The sequence below is a fragment of the Leuciscus leuciscus genome (genome assembly GCF_965113295.1).
Source record: "Leuciscus leuciscus genome assembly, chromosome: 3".
NCBI lineage: Eukaryota > Metazoa > Chordata > Actinopteri > Cypriniformes > Leuciscidae > Leuciscus > Leuciscus leuciscus.
In genome coordinates, this window is record NC_138727.1 from 15,298,555 (window position 1) to 15,317,464 (window position 18,910).

The window sequence follows — 18,910 nt, forward strand, 5'->3', positions numbered from 1 at the left end:
AGAATACGTTTCACTCTCGGATAGATGTTATAGGGAAGAAAAACTATTGCAACTTCCGTTTCATGCGACTTGAAAAAGAGGATGAGTGTTTGTTTTTGTTCTGTTACTAACCAGATGCGCTGTGATATTGCAACACATAATAAAAGATAACGTAAATCTCAGTTTTTGTACTAACCAACCACAACCGTGACGAGAACATTCTGTTGATTATTGGTGGAAAACGCTGTGTACTCTAAACTGGTTCAAAAACCTGCTTCATAACACTAAATTGATATAAACAGTACAATAAACACTATTAATATGGAGTAACTTACATTTTAGAAAATATTGTCAGTCACTTTGTGTATTTTGGCAACAAAAATAGTACCAAACAAATTCAAAACAGATTCAACCACTCGCATCTCCGAGCAACAGTTACTTCTCTCTTGAACGAATCAGTGTTTTGAATGAATTGGTTCAATAAATGGTTCAATGACTCGCTCCTCAAGAGAGTCCTGATCATATCACATGCAGCAGTTCATTATGGACATTTTGGATCTACTTGCAGAAGTCACATTTATTAACAATATAATCAAAACAACAAACACGCAGGAGCACAAGCGAATCAGAGAGACTCAAGAGAACAGCAACCAACATAACATAGATGAGAACGGACAAATATTAACTAAAACTGAGGGCTATTTATACACAGATTAAGGCTATGTTCACCCTGTCAGTTCAAATCCGATTATTTGTGTATCTGATTGGAATCTGATATAAGTTATTGACTGTCCACACTGTGTATCACAACTGTTCAGATCTGATTTGTTTATCGTTTTCCAAAATATCTGCATTGGTTTCTATGGCAATGATGTTGCGTTGGTAGGCATAAGGCAAAAACAACAACAGCAAGGGTGAGGGCTTTGCAATCCAGATGTTGTCTTATTTACAACATGACATTATGTAGCCGCCGCACTGGACTACTACGTCTTCAGAGGCAGCGGCAGAAACGTAGGAGGCTGGTATGCACAGCTTTATTCTGTGCTGTCGTCTCTGCCGGTCTCAAAACATGTCTTTATTGTAATGTCATTTTCTGCTAGACCGGCTCAACAACACAACCTTGTTTTATAATGACTTTCAGCATGTTTCCTATACTGTAACAACGTCTAATATGTTTACATTTTACGTGACGTGAGAAAGTGACATAAACAACGCAAATTTTGATTAGAGTGGTCAGACTGAAATGGATTTACAGAAATGCAATTTGAATATGATTTTAAACCACACATGAATGTAGCTCAAAAAAGATTTGTAAAAATCACATTTCATGATTTTTTTGCCATTCACCCTAGTTAAATATGATCGGATTCCAATCGGATATGCACAAAAATCTGATTTGAACTGACAGTCTGAACGAGGCTTAAGTGAACAGAGGGAACAGGTGAGGAGAATCAATTAACCAATTATTACCATTGTCATTTTTGTCAGTTCCCTTAAAAATGCCTGCATATCACTCACCGTACGGATGGCGATGGGAATGCCTGACTCATCCACTGGTCCAATGCCTTCGTAATGGGGCGCTTTTATCACAGACACCTTCTTCTCTTCCTCCGAGAAACGAGCGATGGGCACAGAGCTACTGACCACTGTCTGACCAGAGACAATGGTCTCCCTCTTCACAGTCTCTGAACCCTCTGAGAGAGAGAGAGAGAGAGAGAGAGAGAGAGAGAGAGAGAGAGAGAGAGAGGTTTGGATACAGCTTAGAACTGCTGTGCAATTTTTTCTGTCATTGAAAATTGTTTCTTGTCCAATTGTATATGACCCCAGTGAGATCCTGGGTAACAGCAAATGCAGACAGTGCAACAACCTAGTATCAACCTTTTTAACGGAACGTCTCTCCCTCTCTGTCACTCTCTCGCACACACACATCATTGATTGCTGTGCTGCTATTGGCTCTTCATTACACTGCTTCCATAGATACGGTCACAGTGCAGGACTCAAAATTTGTTACTGTCAGGACTTTGTCGGAGGCAATTCATCGTAAAGGCAATTAATTGGTTGTCTATGAGTATGTCACACTAAGCGAACAAAGACTGCCTTCGGCAAAATAAATCTAGAATATTCCTCAAAAATGTGTCTCAGATGGCAAAATCATAGCAAATATCACACAGTGTTCACCCCCCAAAAAACACTACACTACAGTGACAGAAATTGGGAATAAACACTAAATGGCGTGTCTGAGCTTGACAGTCACAGTCAAATCTAATCTAATTGAGCAGAAACACTGACATGGCACAAGCTCTCACTCTGACTAAGCACCCTGAACTATGAAATTTGTATGATACAGCATAAATGAGACAGCTACATTTATTCCTTCACATATATAGGTTTGCAGTAACAAAAAGGCAATGATATGAGGAAATACTACAGCAAACTTTTTGTCAGCATCTTTCTTCTACAACAATAGTATGAATTTGCCATCCTAAGCAAATCCTCTCCAAAGAGTCAGAGCTTTTCCTGTCCTCAGTTTCCCTTTGTTCAGGTATTGATTGCTCTGGTCTGGTCTAATGGATGCAAATGCATCATATCCTGAGGACTGGATTGCACCGTTAACTGACAAAACCGGCATCCACTAACAAGAACTGTACATTACAAATCCATTATTTTAGAATGCCAAAACTAGGAATCAATCAATAAAAGCACAAAAAACACAATTGAGGAAAGCTTAAAAGTTTAGCTGTGTCTGAATATGCCTACTTTCATACTACATAGTATTCTGGAAAAAAATTCTAGAGTACACATTCAATGGTCACTTTACTATCATATGAAGCCAGGGGAGACGAGTTGTTTATAGAATGCAATAGTTGGATTCTAAAATTAAAAACTCTATTCATTTTCTCCATATGGAAAATGTGTTTTAATGATAATTTGATCATAAACATTTAAAGACAGACCTACTGTGAGTTCTGAGGTTGTTAATCGATGGTAAATGCTTTTTTTGATGGTTTAAGCTATCCATTCACATTACTTCAACTTATTTCTCAAATAACAGTTGAATTTGTAGCAAAAAACTATATTACCCATGATGCTGTACAGAAAATTCCACCAATCATAGAATCATAATGAGCAAATAGCAAAGGAGCTTGCAGGGAATGGCCTCTCTCATGAAGAACCACAAATTATGTAATCGAGTTAGTCTCGCTTTGCTGTCAAAATACTTATTTGTATATGAATATATTGTATATATATATGCAAACTTAAATGTTGTTTGTATAAATATTATCAACAACTTTAAATTAATAGTTTTATATGTATCTGTTGTTTTTAATTTGACTATGTCATTCGCATTGCTTCATGGGATAGTAGTTCTTTCCCACACTAAAGCCGTTTACTACACAGTCTTGTACTTGTACCTTATACTTTTTATCAAATAAAAGTATTTCATGTTGTGATTCACCTCATAGCTGGTTGGCTTGGTTTATATATATTCTATCACTTTAACACGCCTTTTTAAAAATTCTTATGGGAAAATTAATAAAAAAATACTTGGAAACAATGCTACTAAAAAAGTGAGCAGGCACTAATGTACTATATGGCAGTGAAGCGATGCAACTGTTGCCGGTTGGTCACATAACAGTGACAACATGTCAAACACAGTACATCCAAGCTTAATACCACCCATATTCATACTATAATATGCAACTATATGCTAATACCTGCTAGACTATGTAATTTCAGACACAGCTGTTTTTAAATTCAGATTTTGTTTGATGCAGATAGTCTCTCTTTTTATGTTTTTTTTTTTTTTTTTTTTTTTTTTTACATCACATACAAAAACTTGTTTTACATGTGCTTCAGACATCCTATGCAGTCTTCTGTTGGTGGACGGTTCTTGCCTAAATAAGCAACAATATGCTGATAGTCAAAACTCTACTCTGCGATACTAGCCGGAGGTACGCTCACCTGAACAACGACCCTGCTGAATCTTTACCAGGCCTGGACTGAGGGTTGGGGGTGGAGGGGGGTACACAGGTGGAGAGAAGGGCCTCTGAGACTGAGATCTTCCATTCACTGCCATCTGACCCTGGGGAACATAAGAGATGGAACTGTGGGTAATGTCATTTATAGAGTCAATTTAAGTCAAACAAAGTATGAGTGGGTGAAAGCTATGAGACAATAAGTCATTAGAAAAATGAGAAATGCAAGACATTAGAGTACACATCAAAAGACAAATGTATAACAAATGTATCTGAGAGATGTCATTAATGGGGAAAATGCTGTTATAAAAAAAGACAAAGGTTGTGATCAGATGTTGGTGCTTCTGTAGTAACATGAGAGAAATGATGGACGACAAATATAGAAGTAAAACTGAAAAACTGTTAGACCACATGACAACAAACATACATTAAAATAACCTTTAGTAGATAATAAGTGCAGAACAACTTATGTAAGAAAGAGTGTTAACAACACTGGAATATAGCTCCATTATACAATCATAATCCATTGATGTTCGAGTCTGTTTTGTTAATCAAACAAACGTCATGAAAGGTCACATGGAGAATCAGAGGTCATCATAGGAACCTTAAAGTTAACATGAAATTTAAATTTCTCCTCTTTTAATACACATTCCTGGACAATTAATCAGTGCACATTACTCCAACGAAAAAGGTTTGTAATCTTTAATACAAATGTAATATTTGATATTGTAATATTTCACATGAAATAAATGCAAATTAGAATATAAGAATCTTCTTTTAAAAAACAACAAAAATATTCTTGACTCCAAGCTTTTTATAGGTAGTGTGCATTTATATAAAATAATAAATAGTACAGCAGTAATAGGTTTTTGTTCATATTAATAACACATTTCTTTCTCAACCACAAACTCGCATTTATGTCTGGCTCCATTCTACCATGGACTCCCACTTTTAAATTCTCAATGGATAAAATCCATCCTACAGTTTTTACATTCTGTTTCAATTTAAAACATGTCACATGACGCATGCATGTTGACTTTAAATGGGAAACAACATACATAGCACACAATGAAAAACTGAATACATAGAACAGAGTGAAAACCAAGACAGCCACCTGCTGTAGGCTGACACATAAAGCATGTCAAAGTTAGACATACAATAGCGCTGAAAGACTAGTGAGGACATACAAACACGAGCAGATTCAAGCAAACGTGACAGCAGACTGAGGTGAGGTGCGCCAGTCGAGCGTGATAGTTACGTTAGTGCCTGTGGCAGCTGACGGGGCGGTAGGAAGCTCGTCAGGGGCATTGGAGGCGTGGCTGAGAGTGGGGGAAGGGGTGGCCGTGGCCGTGGGGGAGGAGTCCATGCCACAGATCTGCAGCTCCTCCAGCCCGACCGTGGATGATGAATAATGACTCAGCGCAGACACGGTTACCGGTGACGCAGCAGGTGAGGCCGACATTAGCCCAGAACGTTCCAGAGGGGTGTAGGGTGTTGGCGAGAGGGCTTTGGGCAATAGCCCCGACAGGAAGTCGGGGGAATCCTGACTCGCCCGGCTATACGGTGACCGACGAGCTGACGGGTCTGGGGAGGGGGGTCCAGAAGAGAGCATTCCAGTGCCCCCTCTTACAGGGGAAAACTCACGCTGATGGAGGTGGGTGGGAATAAAAGGGAAGGAAGACAAGAAATTAACGTGAACACAAAACAAAGCCAGTGAGCAAGAAGTGATTGAAGCAAATTAACCATGTTGAGTGAAGAAGAACTGGTAAATCTGTGGGAAGAAATAAAAGGTTGGCTGGAAATATAAAACAAAATGAGTAATTAGCAGAAACACACGCTCTTTCATCATGCCGTCTGTGTTTGTTCACTCTATCCTAACAGATGAGGGTCAATGGGTGCTGTTTACACAGTTAGTTTAAGAGTAAGAGATACACTACTGGTCAAAAGTTTGGAATAATGAAGCTATTTTTTAATGTTTCTTTTAAATTGTAATAATATTTCACAACATCACTGTTTTACTATATTTTTAATCAAATAAATGCAGCTTTGGATAGCGTAAAGGACTTCTTTCAAAAACATTAAAAAATATAAATTATTACAAACTTTTGACTGGCACAGTAGTTGTACATTTTCACTGTAAATGAATGACAGTAATACCACCAAATTGCTGGCTGGTCTTGGTGGTACGACAGGGGGTCGCATGGGGTCAGCGGGGTCCAATGCGTTAGTCCTGGATTCAGTCTCAGGCCCTGATTGGGTCTCTGCTTGGGGTTCTGGACTGCGGGGAGCTAACTGGATGGAGAGAGAGGCTACATGCATTTCAGAAGTGGCAGTGGGGTCTTGAGGTGGGGGAGCGGATGTACCTTTCCGCTTAGTTTTAGACTTAGGGTCAGTTTTAATCATATTCATCTTGTTAGGTGCTGCATTTAGATGGTCAGTGGTGAATTTCGAAGAGGACAATTTGCTCCCAAGAACCCGAGTGATAAAACTGTTAGCATTAGCCTGTTGGGACAAGGGGGGCTCCTCGAGGGGGGCTCCAGAGGTGCTCGTGTAGGTTCGGGTGGTCTTAGAGTTTGAAAATGAGGAGGTGGCGCTATATTGGTTAGTGTAGGAGCCTGTGGAAATTACATCATCATTCAGTGGGGGAGAGAGGAAGGTGTCTGACAGTATTGCGAGGGAACTGTAAGATGGGGGGTTAGGGGTCATGTGATAGCTCTCTCTCCTAGGGGGCGGCAAGGGGACCTGACAGAAAAAAGGTCAATTCAAATATATAAAATCAGTTCAAATAGAGTGAATTTTAAATAGAATAAATAGAGAAATTTCAGTTTGACTGCTTAAGGAGTCAAGAAAACACTTGACATGAACCCTTGTCTAAACACCTCAAAAAGGAAGTTGTCATTTTGGAAAACATGACCAATTTTAATCTAAACAGTCATGAAGTACAATAAAAAATATATAACAGCAGTATGATCAAGCAAGAATGCATTAACAGCCCAAATTGCATTATAATTAGATAAATATGTACCGGTGTAGGAGATTTCTTTTCCTGTAGGTTGGGTTTAACGCTGCGGAAGCCTTTAGCAGTCAAGGACGAGCTGCTGGCGTCTCCATTCCTCAACCCCTCAGTCACACTGCGTGAACGCCAGGCATCTACACACAAAGATATTATATATATATATATATTTATAAATACACGCGCACACAAACACAAACACACTAATGAACATAATCACGTACACATCCAGCAAACACTTGCCTGAATCTGATGATTGGGAATCACTACCTATGGGGAAAAAAAATTTAATATCAACATAAAATTTCAAACAAATAAAATTGTAACAACTAAGTGAGCTAACCATTTGGATGTGGATTTTGCAACAAAAATTATTTTATGTCCTATCTTGCTTATTGCAAAATGTGAGCCAGTCCTACTATTGGTGCCCCCTCCAAAATTAGGTCCATGATGCCTGAAAACATCTAACTGGAGGACGGACACAATATGAGAATGAAAATAGAGATGCAGAATTACAGAGGACAGAAGATTAAAGAGCAGAAGCTGCTACTGAACACAGAGAGAGCTAGTAAGACCACACAAAGTTTGAAACATACCTACTCCTCTTACTCATTATGATGATTAAAACTACAACACTATGTCAATTTAAAGAGTGGAAGCACAAAAATCTTCTATTGCAAAATATACATGAACATGCTATGAGGATGACAGAGGGTCCAGTAATGTATGGACTGTTATATGTGAAAGTGAAGGGTATGGTCTTCATCTGATAAACCAGTAGCCTATGTGCCTTAAACAATTCAACATTCAGCAGCTTTTCAAAATCATGTCACTTTTTCAGCAAACTCACTAAAGCAACAGAAAATAACAACAAAATTGCCTGGATCCTTGTAACTATTAGCACCAAAATGGCAGCAATTTTCTATTTTTAATAGAGAGTGTGTTTTTCAAAAAAAGGTAAATGGTTTTATTGATTTCATTAAAACCTGAACAGTGTCTACAATATTTACCACATAGTACAACTGACTACAAACTGAGCATTATTTATAAATTAAGAAGCCAGATTAGGTTTCGTTAAATTGGAAAACTGTTATAGCACCCCCTTTGTTCAGAGAAAATATGTCCTGTAGTCTCTTTTTCTTTTTTTCTTTCTCTGGTATATTATAATTGTCTCAAAACCTTTTAATTTAATGTAGGGCTGTCAATCAACTAGAAAGTTCTGTCAAATTAACTTTAATCATGAATTGCTCTGATGGTAAGAAAATGTAATATTACGGACATTTACATATGGGTTAAGGCACACAATTAATTGCATTAACCTTTTTATTGTGTTATAATGACCCTAAATTAACATGTTAAATTGAAAGGCTTAATTTAAAGATGTTAATTATCTCGCACATGCAGGCCATTGTTTTCTGGTCTTGTAAATCTGCTTTGAATATATTCAAGGAATATTGAGAGATAGAGTGAGTTAATAATGTTATGTTAATAATGAACTATTCCTTTAAAATTGTATCACATTGACAATATAGAAAAGCCTAAATATAATGCCTCTGTTAGCTTCAAACTTAGCAAGACAAATATGGAACAAAACAGATGTTGCAAACACACCCAAAACAAGCATGCTTGCAGACACACACACAAACAGAACACCGGGGAGAAAACTCATCTAAATTACTTATACAGATGGAACACTGATATGCAAAAAGACATTCTAAAAACTCTATTTTAAAGATCTGTGTCTGTTAGACAGTCCTGCTCCATTACTGATACCTGGAGCAGCGTACAGGTTGGGTGAGCTCTGGACCCTCTTCACAGGCCAGAGAGGGAGCAACAGGGATGCTCTTGTATGAGCACGTCCTCCGCTATCTGGAGTATGTTTGTTTGCACACACACACAGAAGCATACATGCAAAACAAACAGAAAGCAAAGCACATGCAATTTAAATGCAACATTATTGCACCAAAATATAATGCAAAAAAAGAGAGAAAAAGTTAATCAAATGAAACAATGTACACTACCGTTCAAAGGTTTGGGGTCAGTTTGAATTCAGAAATGAATACTTTTTTCAGCAAGATTGCATTAAATAGATCAAAAGTGAGAGTAAAGACATTAATAATTACAAAAAAAGTATTTTTACCTATCCTTTAAAGAATCAATTTTAGAATGTATCAGTTTGCACAAAATATTAAGCAGCACAACTGTTTTCAACATTGATAATAATAAGAAATGTTTCTTGAGCTATCAGGAATAAATAAATTAATTTTATTGAATTATGTTAAAATTGAAAACATAATTTTTTTTTATAATATTTTGTAAAATTTGTGTTTTACTGTATTTTTTATCTAATACATGCGAAGGATGAGCATAATATATACACATTTTTTAATAATAATCTTACAAACCCCAAACTTTTGAATGGTACTGTATTATACCAATTAAAAGTTAGTCCTTTACAGAACAGCATACGACTTGTGCAGTAACTGATTTGCAAAGCATTGCAGGAAAGCTGACAGATTATTTCAGGTGTGTTCGTTGCAGACGGATTGGTGTATGACATCAAAGTACCGCAAACGCGATTTGAAAGCATACTGAGCCATCTGCTCTCTAATAGCTCTCAAAGAATTTAGATGTCATACACCAATCGGTCGGCACAGCGCTGCTTCAAGCCGTACACACCTAATGACATTGTTTCCTAAGCAGGTGTGATGTGAACACATCTGGTATGTAATAAAGTAATGCAGTAATATTATTGGTCCGAAGCTGGTCCAAATGAACAGTATACAACAGAGTTTACTGTGTGATATATTATAGCATATCCCACAATGCAATGTGCTTGGCTTGACCTTTTATTTAAAGTCGGCATGAAACGGAAGTTGAGATTGTCATTTTTTTCCTTGTTGTGACGTATATCCGAGTGAAACGGCTTCTGAAATTAGAAAAAAAATGTAGGGCGGGGCTTGATTTCGTCCTTCGGGAATTGATTGGATCGTTGGAGGTGGGGCGTTGCAAACAAAATGGAGGCAGATTTGAATGCCAGTTTACATTCAGTTGTGGAGGATTTCTCTCCACCGGACTCCCCACCGTTACCCTCCCATGAAGGATTTTTTTATTGAGGAGCCCGGCGACGAGAACGAGGACGAGCAGCTACATTTTCAGGCAGGAATCAGCCCATATTTATATGAGCCTCCCGCGAACCAAGATGAGTCAAGTCAAGTTATCAGTCAAGTTCACCGTCGAGAGCATCTCGACGTGTCCGATAAGTAAATAACTAGATTTAGATAAGATAGATAGCCTACCATTCGGACTCTTCGAGATGCTCTCGAGGGTGAACTTGACTGATAACTTGACTTGACTCAAAACGCTCAAAACGAGACAGACACCGATAGCCGCACCCTCATCGGCTCTGGCCGCACCCTTTCGCCATGGCACGTGACCGAAAGAGAAGAGAGGTCGTTTCGAGGGGGGAGGGAAGGGTAATGTATTTGATTAAAGATTATAAGGGTAAATTAATTTTTTAAAAATAATGAAGTGCACAGATAAATCATTTATAATAAACACTACAATATTACATATAAAAAGAAGATTTGTCAAATTTGATTTCATGCCGACTTTAAAGTGTGATGTATGAACCAGAAGCACTTGCTGCACCTCTTTCTGATCTCTTTCTTGATACAATATCTTATTAGCCTACAACATATCATGACATTTTTCATGAAATCTGATTACAAATGCACACTAATGATGGGCTAATGGCAAAGAAATTACACAGTTATTTTAATAACGGTCTTACCTGTATTCATGATGATGATCTCCACTGATCTGTGTTCTGAAAAAGGACACTTTCACCTGTAAAACATCAAACTATTTATAATCTCAAAATCAATTCGTCTATATCTACATAAATAGATGCTAAAAGTATATATTGTTTTGAAGAATGAATTAGCATGCTTAATTATTAGCTAAATTATCTATGTTGTTTAATGCCCAATACCGCATGGTAAAGTGCCTAAACTGTTCTATGACTAGCACAAGTTATATTTACTCAGTGTGGCAGATATAGAATATATTCTGCTTTAAACATGTTTGTTGTGTATCAAATGGAGACACAGACCTTAATATGGATCCATGACAGACAACAGCTAGAAACGGTGGCGTCGGTGTGTGTGCACATGTAGTAATACTCTGACTGACACCAGACAGTCTGGACACCAGGAATGCACTTGGTGTGCCTGCTATGTGTTAATTTTACAGTGTGCTACACACATATTTCACTCTCTCTAATCACTATCAGAATTTGCAAATATGAGGAGTGGAGTGTGTGTGGTGGGATAATTATAGCATTTGCATCTGTCTCATATGAATACTAAATAATGTTGCCCAATAGACATGTTTTCCCAGCTAACAAAAAATGTGTTATAAGGGCCAGTTCACACAGAATGTATTTTTGCAGTTAAACATGCGTCAGTGGAATGGGGGGGGGGGGGGGGGGGGGGCGCAGATGTACAAAACACAAATGTACAAAACACTGCAAAAGACACGAGGTGCAATATCAAACATGTCCGTTTAGCATGTGTTTAAAAGAAGGAAAAGTAGCACAGTGGAATGGAAAAGCACATTCTGAACGGCCCTTAAGAATGTTATGATGAACAACGTTATGTTTCAAAGTTCTCTGAATATTTAAAGCTACAATATGTAAAAAAAATTCTCGCTGCTAGGGGTCGCTAACCTCTTACAATAACAAAGGCGTAGGTTGATGATGCAGTTATAAGCGGAATGATGGGACTTGCTGTCATGCTGATGGATCTAACAATGTTTATGGATGAGAGAAAACATTCATGTTTTTTAACATGACTGTGGTATGAAGCAGGGCGCGATTGCTAATGAGAGACAGATATCAGCGCCACACGCGAGTCCCGCGGATATAAAGGAATAAGGACATTTCATTCCACCGAACTACCCGCAAATGCTGAATTACTACTCACACAGGTCAGTTTATTTGACTAATTAAACTTGTGAGCTAACGCAGCGATGTTTCATTTGGTCTAACTTTATACTATCACACTAAACAGCATTTGAGAGTGTTGAAAGTTATAATGTGTTAGATTGTTTGCTATATGAGACTAGCAGTAAGCTAGTTCAACATTAGAATAACATACTGATCATATTGAGCTATATAACATTGATTTGTTTTATGTACATTTGCTCACCTGTCTAATAAAGTACATGCAAGAGTGGCGTCAAGTCCAAGTTAGTTGCGGACGTGGAGCTCTCGGCATCTCGAAAACGCCAAGCTGATATTGATCCTCGTTTTAGTTCTCCTTTTGTCCAAAAGTCTGCTTGCCATGATTCATAATGTTTTAACGAAACAACAACAGCGTGAGCGTGCCGCTAGACGTTACGCACTACGCAGTTGTCCACGTCTGTCACCATGGTTACTATGGCAGCATAAGCGGAAACCATGGATAACGCGGATATTATGTAATTGACAGGTGACAAGCGAACAGGGACAGGCACTTTTTAAAATTGTGAATTTCTCTGAATTTACAAATTCTTGGAAACATTTAGGATAATGGAAGTACACAAATGAAAGAAATATACACTGTGGAAGTGGTTTTTGGATATTTTGATACAAAATTCTTACATATTGTACCTTTAACACATGGTTTTTATTTTTTATGTTTTTTTCTTGGTTATGCGAACTTATCATTTTGCAAACGTTTTGGAAATATTTCAGAATGTTCAGAGAACATAGAAAAGAAACAAGTATAAAATAAAATAAAACATTAGATGAACATCCAACTAAAACATTTCAGGAAAAAAATGTTCCATGAATAATGTAACAATAATGTTTTTGTGCTAATGTTTATAAAAATAACAGTACATTATAAAATACAACATAACTTTGAAAGAACATACTGGAAAAATGTTTCTTCATAACTGAAAGAACCTTGCCAGAACGTTATCCAAAATTCTGGGAACGTTCCCTGTTAGCTGGGAACATGATAATGCAAACAGTAGCAACGAGAAATTATGTCGGGATAGTGTTATGATAATGTCACTCCACTTAAGAATAGCAACAGTCGAGGATTTCCAAACACACTCCTTACAATAACTGATAATATGTCTCTCGTTCACTGAAGCTAAACGGGAGCAGACATAATGGATTAAAGAGAGATAGAGAGAGCCTATGCGAGAGAGCATTTAAACATAAAAATAAGATGCAGTTGTCGGATATCCCTTTGCCACTGACAGATTTATAACTTACCAAGAAAGACGAGTAACACTCAGAGAGTAAAAACGCTGTCAACACTATTTGAGTCTCAGTAACTGAAACTATGGCATTCGCTTAGTGGCTATATGTCCGTTTTTATTACCCCCTATACCTTAATACTAATGCAGAAAGTAAAAGAACACTCTAGAAAGATTTTCATAACATGCTGCGGGAACCAGCTAATGGTGTGAAGTTTCTTCCCTACTTGTTGGGCCTAAAATAAAGACACTAAAAACACTTATAACAGTCTGTAACATCTTTAAAAAGAATGAGTCTCTGGGTCATCACGAAAAGGAAGCAAAACACAGGCTATTTAAAGATCATCTACACTATCCAAACCAGTTTACTATTTTACTACCAAGTGTTATTTCCAAAACACTCTCATGGAAATTCGTAACTATTTTATGTTTTGGTGAATTACATTTGTATGTTATCGTACGATCTGCTTACACTGAAGCTTTAGTTTTTGGGGTGGATATTCATGCTTAGTTTTTTCTATAAATTGTATGTTTTATACAACTCATATTGTACGAATTAAGCCACCAATTCACCACAATAGAAAATTCTCTCATGAGATTGGTTTTCATATTTCAGAAAACTCAGACTTTAGTGAGATTGATTCTGAACCATCACCAAATAAACTGACAAACATGTTGCACTCTGACCAATAACATACATTTTTCTTATTTTTCAACTCCTTCACAGCATCCACCTGGCTTATATATAATTCCAACCTTTACACAATCCTATTCCCGATGGGTAGAATTAAGTCCTGTCCATCCCACCTCAAAATGTTTTATTCTGATCCACAGCTGCAGCTTAGAGCGCCTGATTAGTTACTGGCAATATTAGTGCAAAGCCCTCTGGGTGTACTTGAGTGTGACAAACATTCAATGCCATCTGCAGCTTGTGTTAAAGGGCTATTAAGCTGGCATTTCCGTTATGTAATGGACAAGCTGCCACGGTTGTGCACTTACCCATGAATACTGTAATTCTCCATTGTTTGACAAGGCTCAGATGGTAGATATTTGTGTTTTCAGATAGATTTGTGGAACAAATAGCTAGAGTAAGCTCAGTAAAAATGTTGTCAGTAGCTTTGAGTGTTTGTTTGCAGTTTTCTTGACATGACTTAGATGCTAATAAAGTTAGGCTACCCTTTGCTATTTCCTAGCATACATGCAGGCTTTCACTGTTCACCATTGGTTATTGGTAACACACTCATATGAGGCCTCTTAAATTCTCCCATCCACACACTCACATTGCCTTTGGAATGTCAGCACTATAGATCAGCATACAGTGACAGGACAGTACATGGATAGTGTTTCAATGGGCAGACCGGAGGAGTCACAACAGCTGTCTACACACACAGGCATATGATGAAATATACAATACTGTTCAACAGTTTGGGGTCAGTAATATTTTTCAACGTTTCGCTTAACAAATCGCTTATATCCAATGGTGGTGGTTGAGGAGAGATCCCCTGATATGATTGTAAAGCGCTTTGGGTGTACAGTAGTACATATGAAAGCGCTATATAAATACCTCATTCATTCATTCATTCATTCAATGATCCTTTAAAAAGTCTAAAATGCTGTTCAGCAACAATTTTTAGAACTATTTTTAAAGGATCATGGGATATAAGCGATTTGTTAAGCGAAGCGTAATTATTGATAATTGAGCACCAAAAAATGTTACCTCAAAGGATCCTATAAAAATGTATCACGGCTTCCACAAAATTATTACAATTATTAGCACTCTTTTCAACATTGTTAATAAGAAGAACCATTATTAATAATTGAGTACCAAGACAGAGAAAAAAGGTGTAAAAATTTTACCTTTAGGGGTACAACAGGTCCTCACTGGGGCAGTGCCCTTAAAAGGACATCTTTGTACCTTTTTTTAAATAAATAGATAAACACAATCCTACAAACCCCAAACTTTTGAACAATAGTGTATTTTTTTAAGTCCAATTCTGAAGTGTTAGATAAAGCAGTGTTATCAAGACCTCTTCAGTTCTCCAGGGATCTTTCTCATTTTGTGAAAAAGTAAAGTATAGGAAACAATATGACGAGTTAGAAAACACAATCTCAAATCGTGAAATCCATCATAAAGTTCTTTCATGCTTCTCAAAAACGTGTTAGTGGCTGCAGTAAACTGATCTGACAGCTGATTCAGAGTGGTTCCGACAACCATGAGAACATCAATATGCGCCACATGATAGAAAATATTTCACATCTGACAGCTCTACAGATTTATTTGCTATTTATACATTTTCATACATTCATCAATCTCTCCATTAAGGGATAGTTTGTTCAAAAATGAAAATAATTCACTTCTTGTAGCTTTCTGTATAAAAAAATGTCATAGTGTTGTTGTTTTTTTAAATATCATCTTCATTTTGCATTCAGCATGCATTTAAAATGTAAGTATTTATGACCATCTATTAATGTCCTGTAATTCTTAACAGAAACAGCTTCAGGACTGTTATGTGCTTAATCAAACATGGCCTGTATTGATGATATTTACTTGAGAGACACAGTAAAGAATGGCCCCTGTAAGCAGTGACATTTAATCATATTTATATGACAGAACTGGTGGCAGAGAGCAATAAGGTCATTTTTTATCCCATATATATATATATATAACAGGCGTTGAGTTAAATGTAGAACAGTGATATATTACGAATCTGAAGTGTCTACGAGTGAATGTGTGTGTCTTGTAAGCATAAATAAAATTGCTCTAAATAGGCCACCATCGACCGCCAAAGAATTTGATTTGGAATATTTTTAAACCACCATGACAGATTTAAAGGGCCAGAGAATTTGAGTCAGCTAAATAAATCAACTCTGCATAACTTGATGACAGAATCTACAAAACAGGGGAGGACAACATCAAGCATGACACAACAAAATTAATGTTGATGTTCAGTCAGATTAGCTGTTCTATCTAAAGCTATGTGGGAGTGAGAGGAGGAAGCTATAAGAGGTTGTTCTGGAGTTGTGCGTGTGTGTTTGTGCCATTAGAGAGAGATGTGGAGACCATGTGGGTTTCTAAAGTTATACAAAAGTTGTCATTAGTGTACTATTGGATGCCCAAACGAATGTGTCTAAAAGTTCTTTGTAGACCCTTTACGCTCCTGCCCAAACCAGACTCTCTGCCTCCCTCAGTCAGAGATGCTGATTCATTAGCGGCTTCGACCGAAACGCCACAAACCACATTCCACTTCCTATTAGTGCAGTGAAGCGTCTGGCACAGTACACAATATGTAAACTATGCTAATGTTTTGAACTAAACCAGATTTTTCAACTGAGTTTATGCTAAAGCAGTGTTTTTTTACAAACACAATGATAAATGCTAATAACATAATTCTGAGTGCTAAATTAAGCAAGAATGGGATGAGAATCTGTAGAAGGTTTTTCTTACATACACTTAACATATACTGAACAATTTTGAGACGCACATTGCACTTTTTTAAATTTTACTGTCTCCTTATGAAACATTTACACTGTTCAAATTTGAGGTCTGTACAAATTGGTTTAAAAAAAAAGAAATGAATACTTTAATTCAGCAAGTAAAGACATTAGAAAATGTTACAAAAGCTTTCTAAGAACCACAACTGTTTTCAACATTGATAATAAGAAATGTTTCTTGACCACAAAATCAGCATATCAGAATGATTATAGGCCTATATATACTGTATATATATACTGTAAAAAATTTCTAACCTCTCCAAGTCAAAATTTTCTAATGACTGGTCACATCTAAATTTTTAAATTGGCCCAAGTGCAATTCTTGTTGCAATAGTCTGTTAACATTGGCTCAATGAGAAATAATACATCAGACTAATTGAAAAATGTAGACGTTATCCGTCACTAGAAATTTTTCACTTGGGGATGTAATTTTTTTTTACAGTATATATAATGAATAATATCCTCCACAGAATTATGAGAGAAGCTACCGTACAGGTTATCAAACAATGAATGCAACTGACACTGTTTATTGTTTCATAAAGGTTTAGAGGCAGGAAATGAATAATGTGCCCATAATATTGTCTTGTACAGGGAATACTGCCCTATTGCCAACTTTAACAGATTTATTTCATCATGAAATCGAGCCATCATCAAACAATCATGTTATAGCAAATTGACAAAAATGATTCTAGAAGGTATTCCTGCTGGCAGTACTCCAGTAACGCAGAGTGATTTATTATTTATTTTCTTTATAAAGCGCAATGTGGTTTACGGTAGAATGCAGTAAATTATTTTTATTGTATCATGTGGTTAACTGTGTGACACAGGCAGTATGGTTACATGAGGAACTCAGAAAGCAATAACACTGAAATAAAACAGAGCTACATCAGTCAAGTTTAATTCAGTTCGGTGCTGCCTCATATTATTTTAACCGATATGATTGGAACATGATCCAGATTCCTGCTACTGTGACAGACATAGAAAAACCTACACTGGTGAAAGCCACAACCACAAAGAGACTTTGCATGCAGAAATAAACCCTCATAAAACATATCACAGTCAGCCCATGTGTTATACTCATATTCTCAAGGAATCATTGGAAACCAAACACACAGACAAACAAATCACGAAGCAAAGTCCGCTCAAATAATGTGCCGATGTGAAATTTCCATGTAGTAGTATACTTGTTTCTGTTTGCAATAACTGTGCTATAACATGGTGAGGTAACGCTGGTAAAATGGCACTACCCTCTTGTTCACTGATCCGCTCCCCGCTGCTCTGCTCACATGCTCTGATAGTAATAGCTTTTTAGGACTATACATTATTTGGATAATTGGTCAAAAAAAGAAATCTGTTAAATTTGTTGCATAGAACTGAATAAGGAATAATATAGCCTATTTGTATTAAATATGAATATATTTTCTGTATAATTTTAGTTTGTTACTTTCAATAAAAGTATTGGCTTTTTTAAATTCACAATCATTAAAATTACTGAATTTAATTTAAAAGTCTACAATATTAATACAATTATTTTAAAACATATATATATATTATTAAAAAGTATTTTCAGTTTTGTTTTTCGGCCAAGTGCATACAATATTTTCGATTTAGGCCCAGAATTTTCATTTCCGTGCATCCCTATACCAGGGATGTACGATTTCCTGTAGAAATTCTACTATTCTATTTTATTCTACGAAATTCTAATTTCTACTGGAAAACAATACAAAATACAGATAAAGTAAAGACTTTTTGCAATACACTTACATGTAAAGGGTAGACCTTTAAAAATCATGCGACGGAGATAAGGTGACTCTTTGGTCTAGGGGAAAAAGGTCATGACATGTCAGGGCCACTATGGCGGGCACGCTCACAGACTGTCACCACTTAAGTGTATGTGTGTGTGCGTGTGCATAAGTGTGTGTGTGTGTGTGTGTGTGTGTGTGTGTGTGTGTGTGTGTGTGTGTGTGTGTGTGTGTGTGTGTGTGTGTGTGTGAGAGTGCATACGCCCCTATTTAAAGCTGTACAAGAAAAGAGCAGTAGATAAACCGCTTTAACTATCAGACTCACCTATCTGTACAGTTTTCATTCTATGATATGTTTGGAACAGGCAGCTATTTCTGGATGTGAGTTACATTACATTTATTTTCACATCAAGTCCATTTTGGTGGTGAACAACCAAACACATACCACTTAAATA

General features: G+C 36.9%; 1 protein-coding gene across 16 annotated transcripts in view; it reads right to left on the minus strand.

Annotated features, from left to right (window-relative positions):
• The window catches only part of sorbs2a (sorbin and SH3 domain containing 2a), a 69,219-nt gene that overhangs the window by 20,925 nt on the left and 29,384 nt on the right, over positions 1 to 18,910 (minus strand). For 9 of the 16 annotated variants that reach the window (XM_082164404.1, XM_082164403.1, XM_082164407.1 and 6 more), the window contains exons 2-9: positions 10,763 to 10,818; positions 8,743 to 8,838; positions 7,213 to 7,239; positions 6,982 to 7,106; positions 6,114 to 6,698; positions 5,215 to 5,601; positions 3,943 to 4,063; positions 1,498 to 1,673 (exon numbers count right to left, since the gene is read on the minus strand). In XM_082164404.1, the coding sequence (XP_082020530.1) occupies positions 1,498 to 1,673; positions 3,943 to 4,063; positions 5,215 to 5,601; positions 6,114 to 6,698; positions 6,982 to 7,106; positions 7,213 to 7,239; positions 8,743 to 8,838; positions 10,763 to 10,772 (1,527 nt within the window). In that variant the 5' untranslated portion in view covers positions 10,773 to 10,818. The remainder of the gene's footprint in view (positions 1 to 1,497; positions 1,674 to 3,942; positions 4,064 to 5,214; positions 5,602 to 6,113; positions 6,699 to 6,981; positions 7,107 to 7,212; positions 7,240 to 8,742; positions 8,839 to 10,762; positions 10,819 to 18,910) is intronic. The other 7 variants (XM_082164398.1, XM_082164410.1, XM_082164411.1 and 4 more) reach the window with 3 other exon arrangements.